General features: G+C 41.6%; 1 protein-coding gene across 1 annotated transcript in view; it reads right to left on the reverse strand.

Annotated features, from left to right (window-relative positions):
* Nucleotides 1-17,977, reverse strand: part of NOTCH2 (notch receptor 2) — a 137,372-nt gene that overhangs the window by 43,457 nt on the left and 75,938 nt on the right. Inside the window, exons 6-11 of the mRNA XM_063104308.1 lie at nt 6,464-6,697; nt 4,994-5,149; nt 4,390-4,578; nt 3,327-3,440; nt 2,398-2,511; nt 223-456 (exon numbers count right to left, since the gene is read on the reverse strand). Of these exons, the coding sequence (XP_062960378.1) occupies nt 223-456; nt 2,398-2,511; nt 3,327-3,440; nt 4,390-4,578; nt 4,994-5,149; nt 6,464-6,697 (1,041 nt within the window). The remainder of the gene's footprint in view (nt 1-222; nt 457-2,397; nt 2,512-3,326; nt 3,441-4,389; nt 4,579-4,993; nt 5,150-6,463; nt 6,698-17,977) is intronic.

Consider the following 17,977-nt stretch of genomic DNA (forward strand, 5'->3'; position numbering starts at 1 on the left):
GCAAACAAAATCATCAGATTGGTAAAGCCATTGCCTTTAATCGCTCTACTGGTTAGAGCCATCTGCCTTTAAGTTATTTATGGTTGTGGCTTTGGCTGTGCTTCTCAGAATCAGGATTAGTTTTTAGGTATCTGAACATTTGCCAAGAAAGTCTGAGATCTGTGTAAGGTGTCCTTCAGAAACAGTGATAAACTCATCCAAACATAAACAGAGTGGGCTCACCTGACGTGCCCGGCTGGCAGTTGCACTGGTAGCTATTGACCAGGTCAATGCACCGACCATCATTCAGGCAAGGGCTGCTGTAGCACTCATCAACCTGGTCACTGCAGATGGCACCCATGTAGCCAGGATTGCAGATGCAAGTATAGGAGTCGATGCCATCCTGGCACTGACCATGGTGGCAAGGATCAGGGTCACAGTTGTCAATGTTCTCCTCACACAACACACCAGTGAAGCCTTCGGAAAGAATTACACCAAGGAGTCTTAAAAACCAAGGTAGATACTCCATACCTGAACACAAGTGTAACTATATCCATTTACCTGCATACCCCATGTATGAAACATTTAATACTGCTGGCCTTTTTTTTAAATTAAAACATAATTGATTGTATATATCTGTGGGGTACAGGATTGAATATCAACACCTGTGTACAATATGTGATGCTCAAATCAGGAAAATTAGTCTATTCAACATTACTGTGGCCCTTTACCAATTTCTCGCTCACCCTCCTTCATGCTCCTCCTTCCTCACTTCTGGTGGCCTCAGTTGTTCTCTCCTTTTGAAAGTTCAACAAATTATTGTGATTGCTGTATCGCTCTTTCTTTTTTTATTTTTATTTTTTTTAGCTCCAAGACTATTTGCACTGATTTAGAAAGCAAGTCAGGAGAGTTGTGCTTAAAATAAAGATTTCCTAACCAAATTGGTAGAATTGAACCGCCTTTGTGACTGATTGACGGTTTCTCTGTACAGGCACTTTAACTGCATCTTCACCACTTACTGGGCTTCAGTGGGAAATGTTTTTACATTATATGTTGAAGTCTGTATTCCTTTCCTCCAAAACCTAACATACAGGTCTTGTATTAATGGTTTTCATGTATCTTATCTTCCCAATTTTGACTGTGGAAGACAGAGAACTTTTCTTCATTCCTTTCAATCCCTCCCAGAGCATTATGCATATGTAGTATGCTTAAAATAAATACTCATTAAATAAAATGAATGAACCATTTATGAGCATTTGAAAGAAAAAAGGGACAATAAGAGTTCCTTCCTTCAAGGCTTAGATAGACCAACATTAAACCTTGCCCTACAAGGCTCCAGTAGGCCTCACCTCCCTTTTAAATGTGAGTTCATTGATTTAATCATTCTCCAGTGAAGGTTATCCTCCACAAGAAGAATTTGGCCAAGGGAGGAGAAAACCTAGAACTTCTCCAATGAGAGACAACAGCTTGTAAAAAGAAAGGGGAGTTATGTAGTTCATTTGAACTGGCCTAAACTAAGTAGGTCCAATAATGGAAATATTGACTTTCTGCACTGACTTTTGTGACTAAGTTTGCTTTTCTGTGATCAGAAAGAAATCATATACATAAGGCCTAAAATCCTTTAAGACTACATTTTCTAAAATAAGATAATGTCTTAAAGTATATTCATAAGTTCTTTCTCAAGCAGTCAGATAATAAAGATGTTCACCTTTTATAACACTTTCAAGCCCTTCCCTACAATATTGTTTTGTACAGAAGCAAATGTGTAATAGGCGATGTTTGGCTTATTAAAATCCACTCCCAAGTGAGAAATGTGACTACAGACCCAGAATAGTAAAATATCTGTGAACAAACAATATTTAATTATAGTAGCAGCAGTCAGCAAAGAACATACAAAGTTTCCCAAATAAGCTCTCTCTCCTGTCAGTTCCACACCTGACTTTCAGTAGCATTAAAACACCTTTTATACAGAAAATGTCTGCACTAGCACACACTCAGCCCTCAGATTTCTGGACCTTTTTTCAGGCACCTGCCTCAAGCAACACAGAGACAGGCCTCCTTCTTAGAAGTTCCAGTAAAAAGGAACTTTCAACTGGAATTCTCCCCTTTTCCAAAGGAGTAAATCAAGCCAGTGGAACCTCACTGCTGCCAAAATCTGTCCCCAGAAAGACCTGGACACCAAATGGCAACATACAGGTCAGACCACTATTGTGGTGGAGCAGGAGGCAGGTGTTGTAGAAGAAAACAGAAAGAGCAACAAAAAACAAACAAACAAACAAAACCTGCCAGAAGCAGCTCTCTCTAAATACAAAGTAGCCCTGATAGTGGACTGGCCTGGTACAGGAGCTAGCAGAGGTTAGTCATCCTATTTCGTTTAGATGAACTTACTGGGGTGATAAAAAGTGAGAAACAGCTTACCTGTGGCACACTGGCATTCGTAGCCATTCGGGTGATCAATACACTTTGCCCCATTCAGACACGGAGTACTGGAACAGTCATCAATATCAATCTGGCATACTGGTCCCGTAAAACCTCAAAAAGTGCAGCAATGACACAAATCAAAGGACTATCCATGTCTTCCCCTACTATGAAAATGATACCCAAAGACGGCTCAGTTAGGTTACTGGAAGGGCTTACACCAATGGGTCAGCAAACAGAATTATTTCTCCCAACAAGCAACTGAAATAACTGGATGAAGCTGAAGGCATCAGAGGCACTTGTGCTGTGTCTCCATCACTGTTTCTTCACAGCACAGATTTCACTTCTAGATGCAGCAAGGAGGACTGAAATGTTATAGAGGGAGCCCTCAAACAAGTAATGCTACCTTCAGAGGCAACGGGGAACTTCCCCCTTAAGAAACAAGGGCAGAGGCTGCAGTCTATGGCAGACACTTTGGCATGTCTTCAACAATAGCTTGCGGGGGAAAGGAGAGAAAGAGGATCTTGGAAAAATTGACATGTGTTGTCTGTTTCTGGACTCACAGGATGAAATGTCTAAAAATAATAAATCACAGAGGCCTTCAAGAATATGACCCATGGGGAAAAAAATAAAGTCCTAAATAGCCTACAACTAAGGCTTCTGTGAGGTATGAGCATTCTCAAATATATACACAGACAGAGGGGTCATGGGCCATTCAAGAAGAGACTTGGATTTCTGGCCACAGAGGATTTAGAACATACACTAGCTAAAACAAATTCCCCATTTCTGTACACACACACTCCTATCACCAAGTACTCACTTTAATTATTTCCTCATGCACAGCCCACACACATTCTCTCCCTCCTCCCTCCATGTGGTCAGTCGGCTTCGTGCTCTAAAAGAAAACAGGGGCAGCTGGTGGCACTTACCAGGTGGACACAGACACTGGAAGCGATTCACTTTATCCACACATTGTCCATTGTTCACACAAGGGTTGCTCTGACATTCGTTTATCTCCAGTTCACAATGCACACCTTTGAAACCTGAACAAAATGGACCACACAAATGCCTTAGAAAGAGAGAAAGGAGTATTCCAGCCAAGAAACCACAAATTTACAAAGATGGCCGCATGTTCTATAAGCATGAACATTTCTGCAAAGAGAAAAAAGATGCTGCCATGATGGGACACAGTCACTCTAAGCATCAGCTGGATAGGGGGTGCTGTCAGATACGCATGTCACTGTGAAGAGGGGAAGGAGGGGAAGTGTCACCTCCAAAGACACTGGTAAGAAGACTCAGCATGCTCACAATGACTGTTCCACATTTCTGCGACCAACCCATACTTCCTGGACAGTGGCAGGCCCCATATTTGCACTCTGCATTCCTAATGACCAGCTAAGTTGGAGCTGCTGTTGCTCTCAGTGTGCAGGTCTAGGTCAGGAAGGTATTTCAGGGCTAGAGCAGCTGGCACTCTTAATCAGGCAGAGCAGCCAGTTGTCTTAATCATCTGTCGCTGCAAGCTGGATTTGGCTGTGTCCTCTGGTTCAAGACATACATTCTGCAGAAGAGCCCCAGAATACATGTGCCTCATTTTGGATAAATGGCAACTCCCTTATAATTGTGGGTAAAATTTCTTCCTATAAATGGAATGGTATGGTATTTGTAATATATGAGGGGACCAGGAAAGCTTCTCATTTAAAGGATTCTTACAGTAAATTGCTTCTGAAGTTTTCTATTACACGTATGTGGATTTTGATGTAATGAGCTTGTTTAATTTGGATTGCATATTTCTAAGAATCCCAGCATCGCCTTACTCTGTAAGTAAGAGGCTTGCTTGGGACCCCTGACACCCCACAGTCCCCACAGTCCCCAGTGTGGGGAAGTGAGCTGACAGAGCTCACGGTATTGCTATGTACCCTGACTGCTCCACTGAGAGAACTGCAGCTCAGCCCTCCTCTCTAGACCACCCCAGGCACTGATTGGCCCAGTTACCTGGCATGCACAGACACGTGAAGCCTCCAATCTTATCCAGACAGGTGGCATCGTTCTGGCAGGGGTCTGAATGGCACTCGTTGATGTCCATTTCGCAACGAGGCCCTGTATAGCCCTTCAGACACTCGCAGTGGAAGGCGCCATCTGTATTCACACATTTTCCTGCATGCTCACAAGGATTGCTATTGGCTGGAAGACACAAGCGCCAATTACTGGAATTAAAGCACTAGACAGAGTTTTTACAAATGTGGACTACACATGAAGGTATGATTGTTACACATCAGGGCCGGGCCTTTTATCATCTCACTCTCAATTTTTATGACTAAGGTAATCTCAACTCTTCTGCATCTCTGCTCTTCTTTTGCCCAAACTGTCACTGAGGTAGGGCTTTATATTGTGAATCAAATACAGACCTCCCACATATTTAATTCCCGGAATGGAACACACAGTTACACTGCAAACGTCAGTTGTAAACAATGGGCATGTAACAGGAGAAATCTGAGGTTTGGATGTAACATGCTTGTAGAGTAAAGTGTGCTCCAGTTTAAACACTTGCTGAGCTAGACAGACACGCCAAGGAGCAGGAAAGGCTCTGGGTACTCACCCAAGGCACACTCATCCACATCTTCTGTGCAGTCAGCCCCTTTGTATCCCTGGGGGCAGGTGCAAATATACTGTCCATTCAGGGGGTTGGTATCACACAGTGCCCCCTTGTGGCAAGGATTGCTGATGCATGCATCATCCAGATGACACAAGAGACCTGTCACAGGGTGGGGCAGAAGAGAACAAAGGGAAAATGTCTCTCACTTGGGGAAGAGCTTTCTCTTTCACCCAGGAGAGGAAAGCTGATGATGAGTCTTCAAAATCCACGATGGAGATTTAGAGGCAACTTCCCTTTTGCCGGATCCTACTTTAGGGGCACGGTCCAGCCTTCAGCAAAGCAACTAGCTGTTCCAGACAACCACAGTGCCCTGCCCCTGAGCCCTCCAGGACAGAGACAGCTACAGGACAGAAAATAAGAAGTGGGACACAGGAACATGGAGATCTCCTCCAGATAGTGTGCCAGACTTAGCAAATAAAAACAGAAGATGCCCAGTTTAATCTGAATTTCAGTTAAACAAGAAATACCTTTATAGCATAAGTATGTCTGAAACATTCTGCGCATCCTGTATTTTATCTGGCACCCTAGTTATCTAAAATAATGCTACCTGATGATCACAGGGCCACCAGCATTTCACTAGCCTCAGAAGAAAAAAACAACTGAACATCCTCAGTCTCTACTACAGCTGCCTTTTAACAGCAGCTACATTCCTGGCTCAGGTGCCCCCACGTCTCTGAGGATATTACTAGCCTTCTTGTTTTGTGCAGTTCACATGAGAACTGGATTTTCCATTCTGCAATTAACTTAAGGACAGGTAACTAAGGCTTCTTCCACAAAGCTGGAGAGGGGACTTTTGGAAACGCACAGCTAAAGAATATTTCAAAACTGCTGGGCAGAAAGTTTTCTCAGCTAAACTATCTTCTTCCATCACATTCCTCCCTACATTGCTCTCTTATACCTAGAACTGGAAGCTGTTAAACTGAGAGACTAAAGTTAGCTTTGTAGTCTAAAAATCCTCTTTAGAGGAATATTTTCTTAAACATTGAAGGTTGAAATGCACTTAAATGCTTCTCTCCTGCCATCTCCTTCTAAGTAAATGGATTATTTCATCTTAAAATGATGTCTGTGAATCCATTTATTAGTCATTTTGTCTTAATTTCTGCGATGATTTTCAGTTTCAGATCTTAAGGAGTTTGGCAGATGCTTCAAACACAGTAGTTACTAACTTTCCTTTTTTGGAATGAAAAACTCAAGTACATAGAGTTGAGATGAGAGCAGAAAGTCCTAGGAAGATTCACTTCATAGCACTTTGGGTAGCAGGTTACATTTCCAGAAGAATAGTCCTGAGAGATATGTTCCTTCAGATGGTAACTCAAACAACACAGCTATCAAGATGAAAGAGAAGAAGACAGTGGCCGGAATGCTTACCTGCCCCTTCCCCATTTTCCAGCTCTGTTTTCCTGTGGGCCTTACCTGCTTTTCCCTCTGGACACATGCAAGAGAAGGAGGCCACACGGTCAATGCAGGTGGACCCTGGAGTGCAGGAGGCGAAGGCACAGTCATCAATGTTCTCACTGCAGTCGTCTCCACTCCAGCCATTGACACACACACAGCCGTAGCCCCCATTGCGGTTGGTACAGGTGCCCCCATTCTGACAGGCATTGGGTTGCAGTAGACACTCGTCCACATCCTCTGTGCAGAACTGCCCTTTTGGTGGGGAGAAGGGGATGCCTTTGATTAGGGCTCTTAAGTCCCAAAGTATTAGTTCCATAACAGCCCCATACACTCTGCACCCTCTTGTGAAGTGCCTGAAATTAAGGCAAGTAGAGCTCACAGCAGACCAGGCCCTCACTTGAACTTTAAGGCCACCTTGAGCCATCAAAATAATATTTATTCTAGACAAGTCATTTGAAGAAAAATATAAGTTGCTATAACTAGAAACTCTGACAACATGAAAATTTAGCCAACCTATCAAAGAGAAAGTAAGACATTTAGAACCCTTGACTTGGCTAAATCCCTAGGTCAATGAATATATGAGAGGGGCAAGGACAGAACAGTCTAAAAGATAAGTAAGGAAAAGGATAATGAGAAGGAACCTATACATCAAAACATCAGGGCAACTGTTCTATATCTTCATATCAATATTCTGATTGTGACATTGTAAATAGTTTTGCAAGGGGAGACACTTGGTAAAGGGTACAGGGTATCTCTCTGTATTAATTCTTTAAACTGCATGTGAAACTACCATTATCTCAAAAAGCATAGTTTTTAAAAAGTGTTATGGCAAGCAAGGAGAGAGAGAAGGGATTAAGGATAATTAAAAGCCTGGTAAAGTATGCATGTGAAAGGCAAGGCCAAGAATAATGAGACTGACTGGGGCAAACTGTGTGCAGCTTGAGGCACCCAAGCTTAAAGGATGTGGATTTGTGGCATAAGATGCAGAAATCCACCCAGTGTAATAGGAGACGGAAAAAGGACAAGTTTGCTCTGCCTGAAAAAGAGCACACTGAAAGATGCTAAACATGAGACCACCTATGGATACACTACAGGCCACTACTATAGCAACAATGGGGACTATAGCAAAGGCTCTCTAGCCCCTTAACAAGAAATAAGACTATGTCTTCAACTTACAACTAAGGAATTTGTGATTAACAAAAGCAGTTTAGTGCCAGGCCATCTGAGCCACAAAACAAATTGATGAATTGGTTTTGTTGGAGGTCTTTTAAAACCAGTTTAGAGAACTATAAAAAGGAACCAAAATTTAGATTATCTGAATTCTCTAAAACATGACAAGTTGCTGAAACTCAAAAAATATCAGGGTGTCCTTCATTCTTCTAGTGTAAAAATAACCTTAACGAATAATTTTAAAAAGGCATTCTGATAAAGAGGCCTCATAATGGAAAAGCACATTTGCACCTAGAAATTGCCAAGGCCACCCCTAGTCCCCAGAATACCTAACCATTCAACTGGCTCATGTATTTGCATAAGGCCTATAACGAGCACAGCTGTGTAGCCATCACTGCTGACAGATGCTGGTTTTGTCTGACCTAACGTAACTGATCACCTATTCTTTACTCCTATCTAACCTGTACCTCCATTACTACAGAACCAACATCACTCTACTGCATGATTTGGTTGGCATCCACCTCCCACTACTTGGCTGCAGGCAACCTCAGTTTAGGGATATTTTTTGTATTCCCAGCAGAGTCCACTGCCTGGGATGGCAGGATGGATATGTGAATATCTCTGGGAGGGAGTGAGGAAGTGAATTAGAGAATAAGGGAGGGAGTGAATGAGGGAGCAACAGAGTGAATGAGTGAGGGAGAAAATGAGGGAGAGAGGGAGTGAATGAGGGAAGGAGTGAATGAGGGAGGGAGAGTAAATGAGGGAGGGAGGGAGTGAATGAGTGATGGAGGGAGTGAATGAGCGAGGTAGGGAGAGAATGAGCGAGGGAGGGAGTGAATGAGTGAGGGAGTGAATGAGTGAATGAGGGAGTGAATGAGTGAATGAGGGAGTGAACGAGTGAATGAGGGAGTGAACGAGTGGGGAGGGAGGGAGTGAACGAAGGAGGGAGGGAGGGAGTGAACGAGGGAGGGAGGGAGTGAATGAGGGAGAGAGGGAATGAGGGAGGGAGTGAATGAGGAGGGAGAGAGTGAATAAGGGAGGGAGGGAATGAGGGAGGGAGGGAATGAGGGAGGGAGGGAATGAGGGAGGGAGGGAGTGAATAAGGGAGAGAGGGAGTGAATGAGGGAGAGAGGGAGTGAATGAGGGAGAGAGGGAATGAATGAGGGAGAGAAGGAGTGAATGAGGGAGAGAGGGAGTGAATGAGGGAGAGAGGGAGTGAATGAGGGAGAGAGGGAGTGAATGAGGGAGAGAGGGAATGAGGGAGGGAGTGAATGAGTGAATGAGGGAGTGAACGAGTGAATGAGGGAGTGAACGAGTGGGGAGGGAGGGAGTGAACGAGGGAGAGAGGGAATGAGGGAGGGAGTGAATGAGGAGGGAGAGAGTGAATGAGGGAGGGAGGGAATGAGGGAGGGAATGAGGGAGGGAATGAGGGAGGGAGGGAGGGGGTAAGAGAAAGGGTAGGAGTGAACTCATTGGCAATCATCTCCCCCAGGGCAGATGACGTCATTTATTACAGCAAACTCTACTCCTTCACTTACAGTGCCAGCAGAAATGATACCTCAAAGTAATGACAGCTGTGTTATTAGGATGCAGGTGGGGTTGAGAAATGAAAACATGACCAAGAAGTAGGTGAAAAGCTGTTGTAACTTGGAAAATTGCTGAGTCTTATCTATTACACTTATATACAACTCGAATATCTACGCTGCCCCAGAAACCAAACTGACTTGCTGAACGTGAGCAATTTAGATGTTATTTTTCTTTATTGAGGCTCTGTGATAATTGAGTATAAGACAATTTGTGTTATAAAATAAAAATATTCTGTATACATTTCTTATTCGTTGTAATACCCAAACATTGGAATATTGTAGTAAGACAGACTAGGTAAATAAAATGATGCTTGCAATGGAAATGTGGGACTCGGGAAAGGAAACCAATAGCCACTGACTGCCTATCATGAAGCAGTCATTATGCTTGGGCTGTCATAAAAATTCTCATTTATAGTCGAGGATACAGGCTCAGCAAGGTAGAATAACTTGCACGTGTGAGGCAGTGAGTGCAGGAAAGCTGGGATTTGAACTGCAGATGCCTGACTCTAAAATTCTTAACAAAGACTTGAAGTGTGATCAAACCATCTCTGTATGTCTGTTTTCCCAAATTCACAGAGGCATGGGGAAGTGGAAAGGGTGCAGGAGGTAATAACTATAATCATGAATCACACAACTCGATGACTGGAAAAACTTATAATTGCAAACTACTGTCCAAAAGGGAAATTTACTTTTGGGTACAGTTCACTATTTTTTGAATGAGACTGATTTTTGAAGGTTAGATCCCTTCACTTAACACATTAGGACCACGTGTCTGTTAGATACTCTTTATTAAAGACATGAATCCTAGAAAACCAAGAGCATACTGAATTATAAGGAATCTTCTAACAGATGGATGATCTTTCTCTAAAAGTTCAGGCACATTTCTCCAGAACATTTCCTCCTAGACTCATTTCTGCAAGTTTTTTCCTTCTTTATTACAATTCTATCAACTGGCTCTAAAATTCAGAATGTAGAAAATAGTAACCACGGTGGCTACTACAATTGCTTGTTCCAAAATTCCCAATAGTTTTCTTTGTACTTCCTTCTTGTCACCACCCTCTTGGCACAGAAGAAAACCAGGCATTAATCTAAAAATAAGAAACTTAAGGCTCAGAAAGGTAAATATCCTTTCCAAGTTCACGAAGTTGTTAAGTGAGAGTGCTGTCATTCTAACCCAGATCAGTCTAACTTTAAATCTAATGCTCTTTTACTGCAGCACAGTTGAGTATCCAGACCTGGATTTGAGCAACAAGATCTACAGACTAGGTTCCTGATCCTAGGGTCTCAAAGCACACTGAGAAGGCATGGCAGATAAGACAATAAAAGAACACCCTGAGTAGAAAGTAATAAAGGCAGAAGGTCACTAGATATTAGGATAGAAAAAGTTCCTGGCGATGACCTGGAAGTATCAGGTGTATAGTCCGAGGTCATTTGGCTTTTCCCACTACTCCAGAGCAAGAAAGCTCCAGCCCAGGATGGAGGGAGAAGGCTTACTGATAGAGATAGGGTTAGGCCTTGAGGATATCCAAAATGACTAGAGTGTATCCTCTGGCTGGGGTTTAAAGAAGGAAAGGTGGGAGGTCATTTGAGGCTTTGGATTTGAGTATGAACTCTGAACTTGATACAACAAGCAAAGGAGGGTGGAGAAAGACATGATCAACTCTGTACTTGAAGATCAGAAGGACCATAGAATATAGGAGGGACTAAAAGCAAACAACTTTGTCAGTAGGGAGAGGAGAGAGCACTAAGTTATGAGCTACCTAGCAAATAAAAGCCTCTGGTAAAAAGGGAGAGCTGTGTTGTTTCCATGTCCTACCAAGCTACTAAATCTTCACTTCAACAAGTCTCTGCATGTATCATTGTCTGTGTCAACACACAAACTTTGCTGGTGAACTCCCAATATATGTTGCACAAAGCTCAGTTAGGCAAGTTTTCAAAGGCAATAATTATCCCTCTTAGTAATCTCCACCTGCCAGATATTGCAGGCTAGTGTCATTTAACATCAGAACTAAGGCAATGGGTTAGTTAGGCCCTTTCGATTTCCTACAGGCAAAAGAGAAAGAAAATAACTTGTTTTTAGAAATTTCCATCTCTAATGCCACCATGAATCTGAACTAATCTGGTATGAAATGTCACACTACCAAATCCTTGACTGATAACTTAAACACTGAGAACCACCTGTAACTACTAACAATTTTCTGGCTGATTACTTTTGCCTCGTAAATATACTTAAGTCCATACCTCTCCTTCATACATTTTACTCTAGCTGCAATGGCTTCCCTGTTTGTTCCTCAAGCATTAAGTAAGTTCTTTTCTACCTCAGTGCCTCTGCATCTGCTGTTCTCTCCACCTGAAACATTCTTCCCCTCTTATTCATATGGATAGTTACTTCTCATTCTCTGGACCTCTCTTACAACTTAAGTAGATATCTAAATGCACATCCCCCCATTATTCTCCACCATTGCATCTATTCCATTCAATCCATCCTGGCATATACCACAAGCTGTCATTTTATATTTACTTACTCTTTATAGTCTCTCACTCCTTAGACTATAAGCTCCATGAGGGCAGGGACTGTCTGCCGTTCACCTCAGTATATATGCCAGGCACTGTATTCGACACTTAGTGTCAGTGGTGAAACAGACTTTCGATAGTCTCTACTCTAATATGTTCATTTTACAGATGAGGAAACTAGGACCAGAGAGGTACAGTGACTTGTCCAAGTTTGCAAAGCTAGTTAGAAGAAGACATAAAAATAGAAAAAATAGAAATTAAAATAATTAAGTGCTGAAAAAGACTTTGGGGTGTGAGATTGCTGCAGATTAAGTTAGTTTTCAAAATGAAGAAGGGGAATCTGAGTTGACTGTTGAGGGACAGGGCAGGATTGAGAAACATAGGGGAAGAGGAAAACAGTTCATAGTGCTACCAGTGAAGATAACACTATTAACCCACCATTATTAAAATAAGTATCCTGTGTTGGTTTTGCAATAGTCCGGTCACTTTCATACTAATCTTTTCTTATTGCCCCATCCTATGGTTTTAAGACCATAGAGTGAATAAGATTACAGGCAGAGCCTGTGGCAATAAACAAACAGAGTGAAACTAAGAGTTCTGCACTGAAATGGAAACCATGACCCAGGCCTTATTAGCATCACTGTCTAGCCAAGTAAGCTGTGGACCACTAAACAGACACCATTTATGAGCTGTAACACGTGGGGATACAAACAGCTCATTATGGCTTTGACAAGGTACCACAAACAAACCATCAATCTGACCTGGAGTTACAAGTGACTGGGAAGAGGAAAGAGGAGGACAACAAAAGAAAAACAAGGAAAAGAAAAGAAATGATTGCTGAGTCTTAGCACTCTGTGAAGAAGCCCTCATCTTTCCCAGTCATCTCTCAACTGTGAAGTCTGTGGGAAAAAGTTTTATAACATCAATGATCCTGTCAAGGGTCAACTCTTATTACAACAATCCCCACACAAGGAACATATAAAAAATGAGCTTGGCTGGCCCTTGCTCTGACCCTGCTACCTTCTCTTCTACAGTTAAGAGAATTCAGCCTCCAATATATCCTTCTGACTAGCAGTCACCCAAGTTTCTGAGCCCTGGAGTTTCATATCTTTCCAGATCATAACATTGCATTCTTAAAACCTCTATCCTACAAAACCTCTGTTCTACACACAGGAGATTTTCTATTTCACTGCTGAAGTTAAAGAACAGAAGGCAAGCTTGGCTATTCTACAACATGCTGGGACTAAAGCTGGTTGAAACATTCTGTCTAAACACTGGCGTCTTTAGGGCCTATTATATCTAAGATAAAATTCTAACACCTATCCATGTTTTCTGCCTACCTCTCCTAAAACACCACTAACTCTGGCCACTCTGGCCTTTTTTTATTTCTCATAATGAACACATTCTTCCCCCCTCAATGCCTAGAACACTCTGATCCTCACCTTTCCCCTGACTAATTCTTACTGTCTACATCTGAAATGTCACTTTCTCAAAGAGATCTTACCTACCTGTTACTAAACACAATTAGTTCTGCCTGTTAATATGCTCTCCTGATACCTTCTACTTTCCCTGCAAGGCATTTATTACAGTTCAAAATTTTATAGCTAATTACATTATTTATTCCTCTGTTTCTCACTACTGTCTATGTCATGGACTATCAATTCCATGAATAAATAGGTGGTAGCTGTTTATTTCATCACTGAATCCCCGCACTTAGCACAGCACCCAGCTAATAATATTTACTGACTTCTCAATAAATATTTGTTAAATTAATGTTTATCTGCTTCTGTCTCCTCTTATTTAAGTCATCCTAATCCCTAAATAATAATCTTTCAACTCATCTCTCTTACAGCAAAAACAGATGTCTTTATTCTGTTCATATCCAAAGTTTCCATCACCCAGTTATCTACATCTACCAGTCAACACACAAACTTCTTGTCCCAGTCCCCTTCCCTTACCACTAACTCCATCTCATTATACCACATCCAAATTCACCTTGGCTTTGTTTGCCTACTAATCCTTCAACTATGTCTCAAGGGCAACTCTACATTATGGTGGGCACCTTTCTCTTTTAACTGAAACCTAAGCTTTCCCTAAAGATACTATCTCAGTCAGCCTTCTCCAGTAGAGCTCCTGCAGTCTTCTTCCAAACACTGCCATCTGCATGAAACTTAGGGGAGAAAGGATAGATTTTCTCTTTATTTCCCAATGCCACTGCTGACCTCAAACAGTAAAATTATATGTATTAAGTTATTTCTAGGTGCCCGACATGGTGAATAAGTGTTTTACAATGACTGTCAAATATGATCTTCACATAAGATCAGTCCAGTCTTACAGATATAGTACAAACCTGGTCCACACTGAAAAATGGTACTAAAGTATCTTACAGAAGTAATAGGAGACCCTGACTAACAGCCATGAATTTGAAGGGGTCAATAAAGTCAGGTAAGGAATAAATGGAATATTTAATGCTCTAATTCATCTGTTTATTCAACAAATACACCCACATACACACACAAACCCAATGTGCTAGATCCCAACCTACACACACTAGGATTATAATGGTGAAAAAATCAGGCATGGTTTCTAACCTGTAGAACTTACAAATAGTGCTTTTTTAACTGAACAATGATAATATAGTGTGATAGTGCTTTAATAGATACATGTTGCTTTGGGAGCACAAAGTAGGGAGACGGAGACGAACTGGAGAAAAAACTTTTAAGTGAAAGCCTGTAGGCTACATAGGAGTAGTCAGCGGGCTGTAAGAGTGTATATGTGTGTGACAGCCAGTGCAGACAAGGGGGTGGGCTAGGGAGTATTTCAGGCAAAGGAAGTGATATGTATAGACTTGAATAGAAGATAGGGCATGGCTCATTTGCAGCAGTGAAAAAAAAAATCAGTGAGGTTGAATTACAAGGCATGCATCAGGGGAGTGGAGAGAGATGTGACTGGAGAGGGAGTTACACGCAGAACCTTGGAACTTGATCCAAAGACAAGGAAGACCCACTGAAGCGTTTTAAGCAAAGAAACAACTCGATTCGATGTGTGTTTCACAAAGCCCACTGTGCTGCAGAGAGGAGAATGGACTGAACTCCATCTCACCCCTCCAGGTCAACAACAATTTAAAGGACTGAGGCATCTCAGGCTCCTGTGGCCACTATAGCAATGAGAAAGTCTGCAGTGCATCTGGGGCAACTTCTGGATGCAGCAGCACCAAAAAGCATCCAGGCTTTGCCACTGTATAAAGAGCTGTGGAAGCTTGGCCAATGCTGGGCATTCAGAGGGCTGACCCCTGGCATCAAGGCTTCTCCAGACAGAAAAGAAAGTGATGCCAAGCTTCAGCCCTGCTGCTAGGAGGTCCACACTCTGGCTCTTTACTACTTCTTTAGGCTGCTGTTAAGCCAGTTTACATAAAAGAGCCACTCACTTAACTGGGAGGAAAAGTTAACTGCAGCCAGGTTAAAAGTACGGGGATTCAAAGAACACCAACCTCTCTATTTATGGATAAGCAGTTACTCTGTGCAGAATGGGTAAAATGGAAAACATCAACGTGGGACCTATTAAAAAACTGCAACATAAAACATGGAGAACATACCACTTAAGATGTAGATGAAAAGCAAACTGTGAAAAATATTCACTTCCAGAAATGAACACATTTTAGGAAGAACTGGTTTTGTGCTCTCAAGACATTTACATATATTTAGGTTCTAAAAAGAAATGAAAAATAATACAGAACATCAGATACTGATGAAAGCAGCTGAGAAGCAGGCAGAAATAGAAAGGACCTAATGAGATGAGTAAGTATTATAAGAAGATAATAATGAAGTTCTGTGATTTTATGATATGTATATTTTGATTTTCATCCACAGTTCCTGGTTCGTTCTGACCTTCCCCTGCCTTTCTGTCTTAGAGCTGGCCAGAAAGAAAATTCTCTGACCTGCCTTATCTGATTGTAGATCATAAGACCCCCTTTCCAGAAGGGGTACCGCCCCATACCCGGTGGGATTGAATGCTGTAGAGAGAGGCCACGAAGAATCTGAACAAACAGGCCTTGCTGGGTTTCCCCACCCACTGTGTTAGTTTTAGATCATACCCTTTTTGTTCAATCACATGTCTGCACGGTTGCCCATGCTTCAATCATGCCTACGCAATGAAGCTTCCATAAAAACCCAAGAGCACACGGTACAGGGAGCTTCCAGACAGCTAAACACGTGGAGGTTCCCGGAGGGTGGTGTGCCCGGAGAGTGCATGGAAGTTCTGTGTCACTTTTCCCATACCTTTCCCTATGCAATCTCTTCAGCTGTACCCTTTGTAGCGTCCTTTATAATAAACCAGTAAAGCGTAAGTACTTATTTCCCTGAGTTCTGCGAGCTGCTCAAGCCAACTGATTAAACCCAAGATGGGGGGCAGGGGGGGACCCTGATTTACAGCTGGTTGGTGAGAAGTTCCAGAGGCCTGGATATGTGACTGGCATCTGAAGTGGGGGGCAGTCTTATGGGACTGAGCTCCACTGTAGAATATGACACTATCTCCAGGTAGCTAGTGTAGGAATTGAATTAGAGGACACCCAGATGGCATCTGCTATGGAACTGACTGCTTGTTTCCTGGTGGGGAGGAATCCCCACACATTTGGTCCCAGAAATCTGTCTTCTATGTTGTTGCTTGTTGTGCTGTGAGAGCAAAGGAAAAAGTTTTTATGTGTCTTTTTATTTTCCAAACAAGTTTAAATACAAATCAGCATCAGAAGCTATAAAGCACAGAAATGACAGTGAAGAAATATAAATCAGTATTGTAAAGGAAAAGCTTAAGAAGCTCTTATAAAATATAAAGCAAAAAACAAGCAGATTAAAATATCAACAGAGAAGATTTTAGCTTTGGGGAAGAAAGAATGCAGATGCAATGTAAAGATAATAGGTTAATACTCCACCACAAGTAGCAAAGAAACAATGTCTAGAGTCTTAATGAGATTAATCTGTGGCCCAAGAATTCAATACCTAGCCAAGGTGCCATTTGTGCATAAAGGCAACTAAATCAAGAGATTTTTCAAATATCCAAGAGCTCTAAAAATATGCCAACATGTAACTTTTCTGGAATAAAATTACTCAAAAATATACCTATTTGACTGGAAAATTAATCGAAATAAAGAACTCAGGGATGAAAAGGTTGTGATATAATTGTACTGGTTACACAAAACAAGTTACACATAGAATTAAGTCTAAAATATAAACTGGGTTATAAACTGTAAATATCAACAGTAATTTTAAAAGAATATGCATAAGATTTCAAAATTAAATCATAATAATACCATAACATGAAGTTTTAAACCTAGATTAAATATACAAAATCTAGGGAGTGACATAGGAAAATATACAGGGAAGATATATAGGAAAAGGAAAAGTATGCTAATTCCACATCTTACAGAGAAGGAAATAAATAGCTTCAGTTTTGACCTAAAAGTAGAGAAACAGACTGAAGTCCAAATTTTTCTAAACATGAATTACTTTTATAAAATAAATAAATAAACACTACCTGGCATAATTTAAATTATTACACCTCTATCTATTGTCTTCATGACCAATTTCTACTTCCTTGAATGACTTAAGCACATGGCTTAAGTTCTTCCTGCTCTTTCCCCTCCTGTCTCTCATGAAATCAACATCTGGGTTGAGGACCAATAAGGTCATCTGAGTCACACAGTTCTCAACTTGACAGAATAACACATCCACTCCACATCACAAGCACACTCACATTCTGGACCTCATTATAAAACACTCATGGTTCTAGTAGGTCCAAGTTCCCAAACTGGGTACTTCCATGCTCTGACTGTAACTTCCTCACCTCTTCCTTTCCCATTCCCATTAACAATTTTACCTAAATTATCCCCCCTAAAACTCGTAAGAGTAAACCTCTCCCAAATAATCCAGTCCATTAGCCAAACCCCTTCCAACTTCCTTAACTCTCAGTGTAGCCAAGCCTTTAGGACTGATCACATGAACAAAGTTTCTGTCCTCTATAACTACTGCCCTGTATCTCTTTTCCTTTTTTATGGTGCAAAGTTTTAGATAGTGATCCAAACCCACTCCTCCCTTTCCTCCTTCCTGAACACCCACTTTCCTCTTTAATTCCCTGCAATTGCGCTTCCTTCCTTTGTATTAAAACTGCATTTCAGATGATTTCCTATGACCTCTAAAATTCTTATTAACTTTTTATGGTTACCACTGTTGAGTCTCCCAGTTGTCACTTATTTAATAACCATGGTTTG

Source organism: Cynocephalus volans, chromosome 8, assembly GCF_027409185.1.
Source record: "Cynocephalus volans isolate mCynVol1 chromosome 8, mCynVol1.pri, whole genome shotgun sequence".
NCBI lineage: Eukaryota > Metazoa > Chordata > Mammalia > Dermoptera > Cynocephalidae > Cynocephalus > Cynocephalus volans.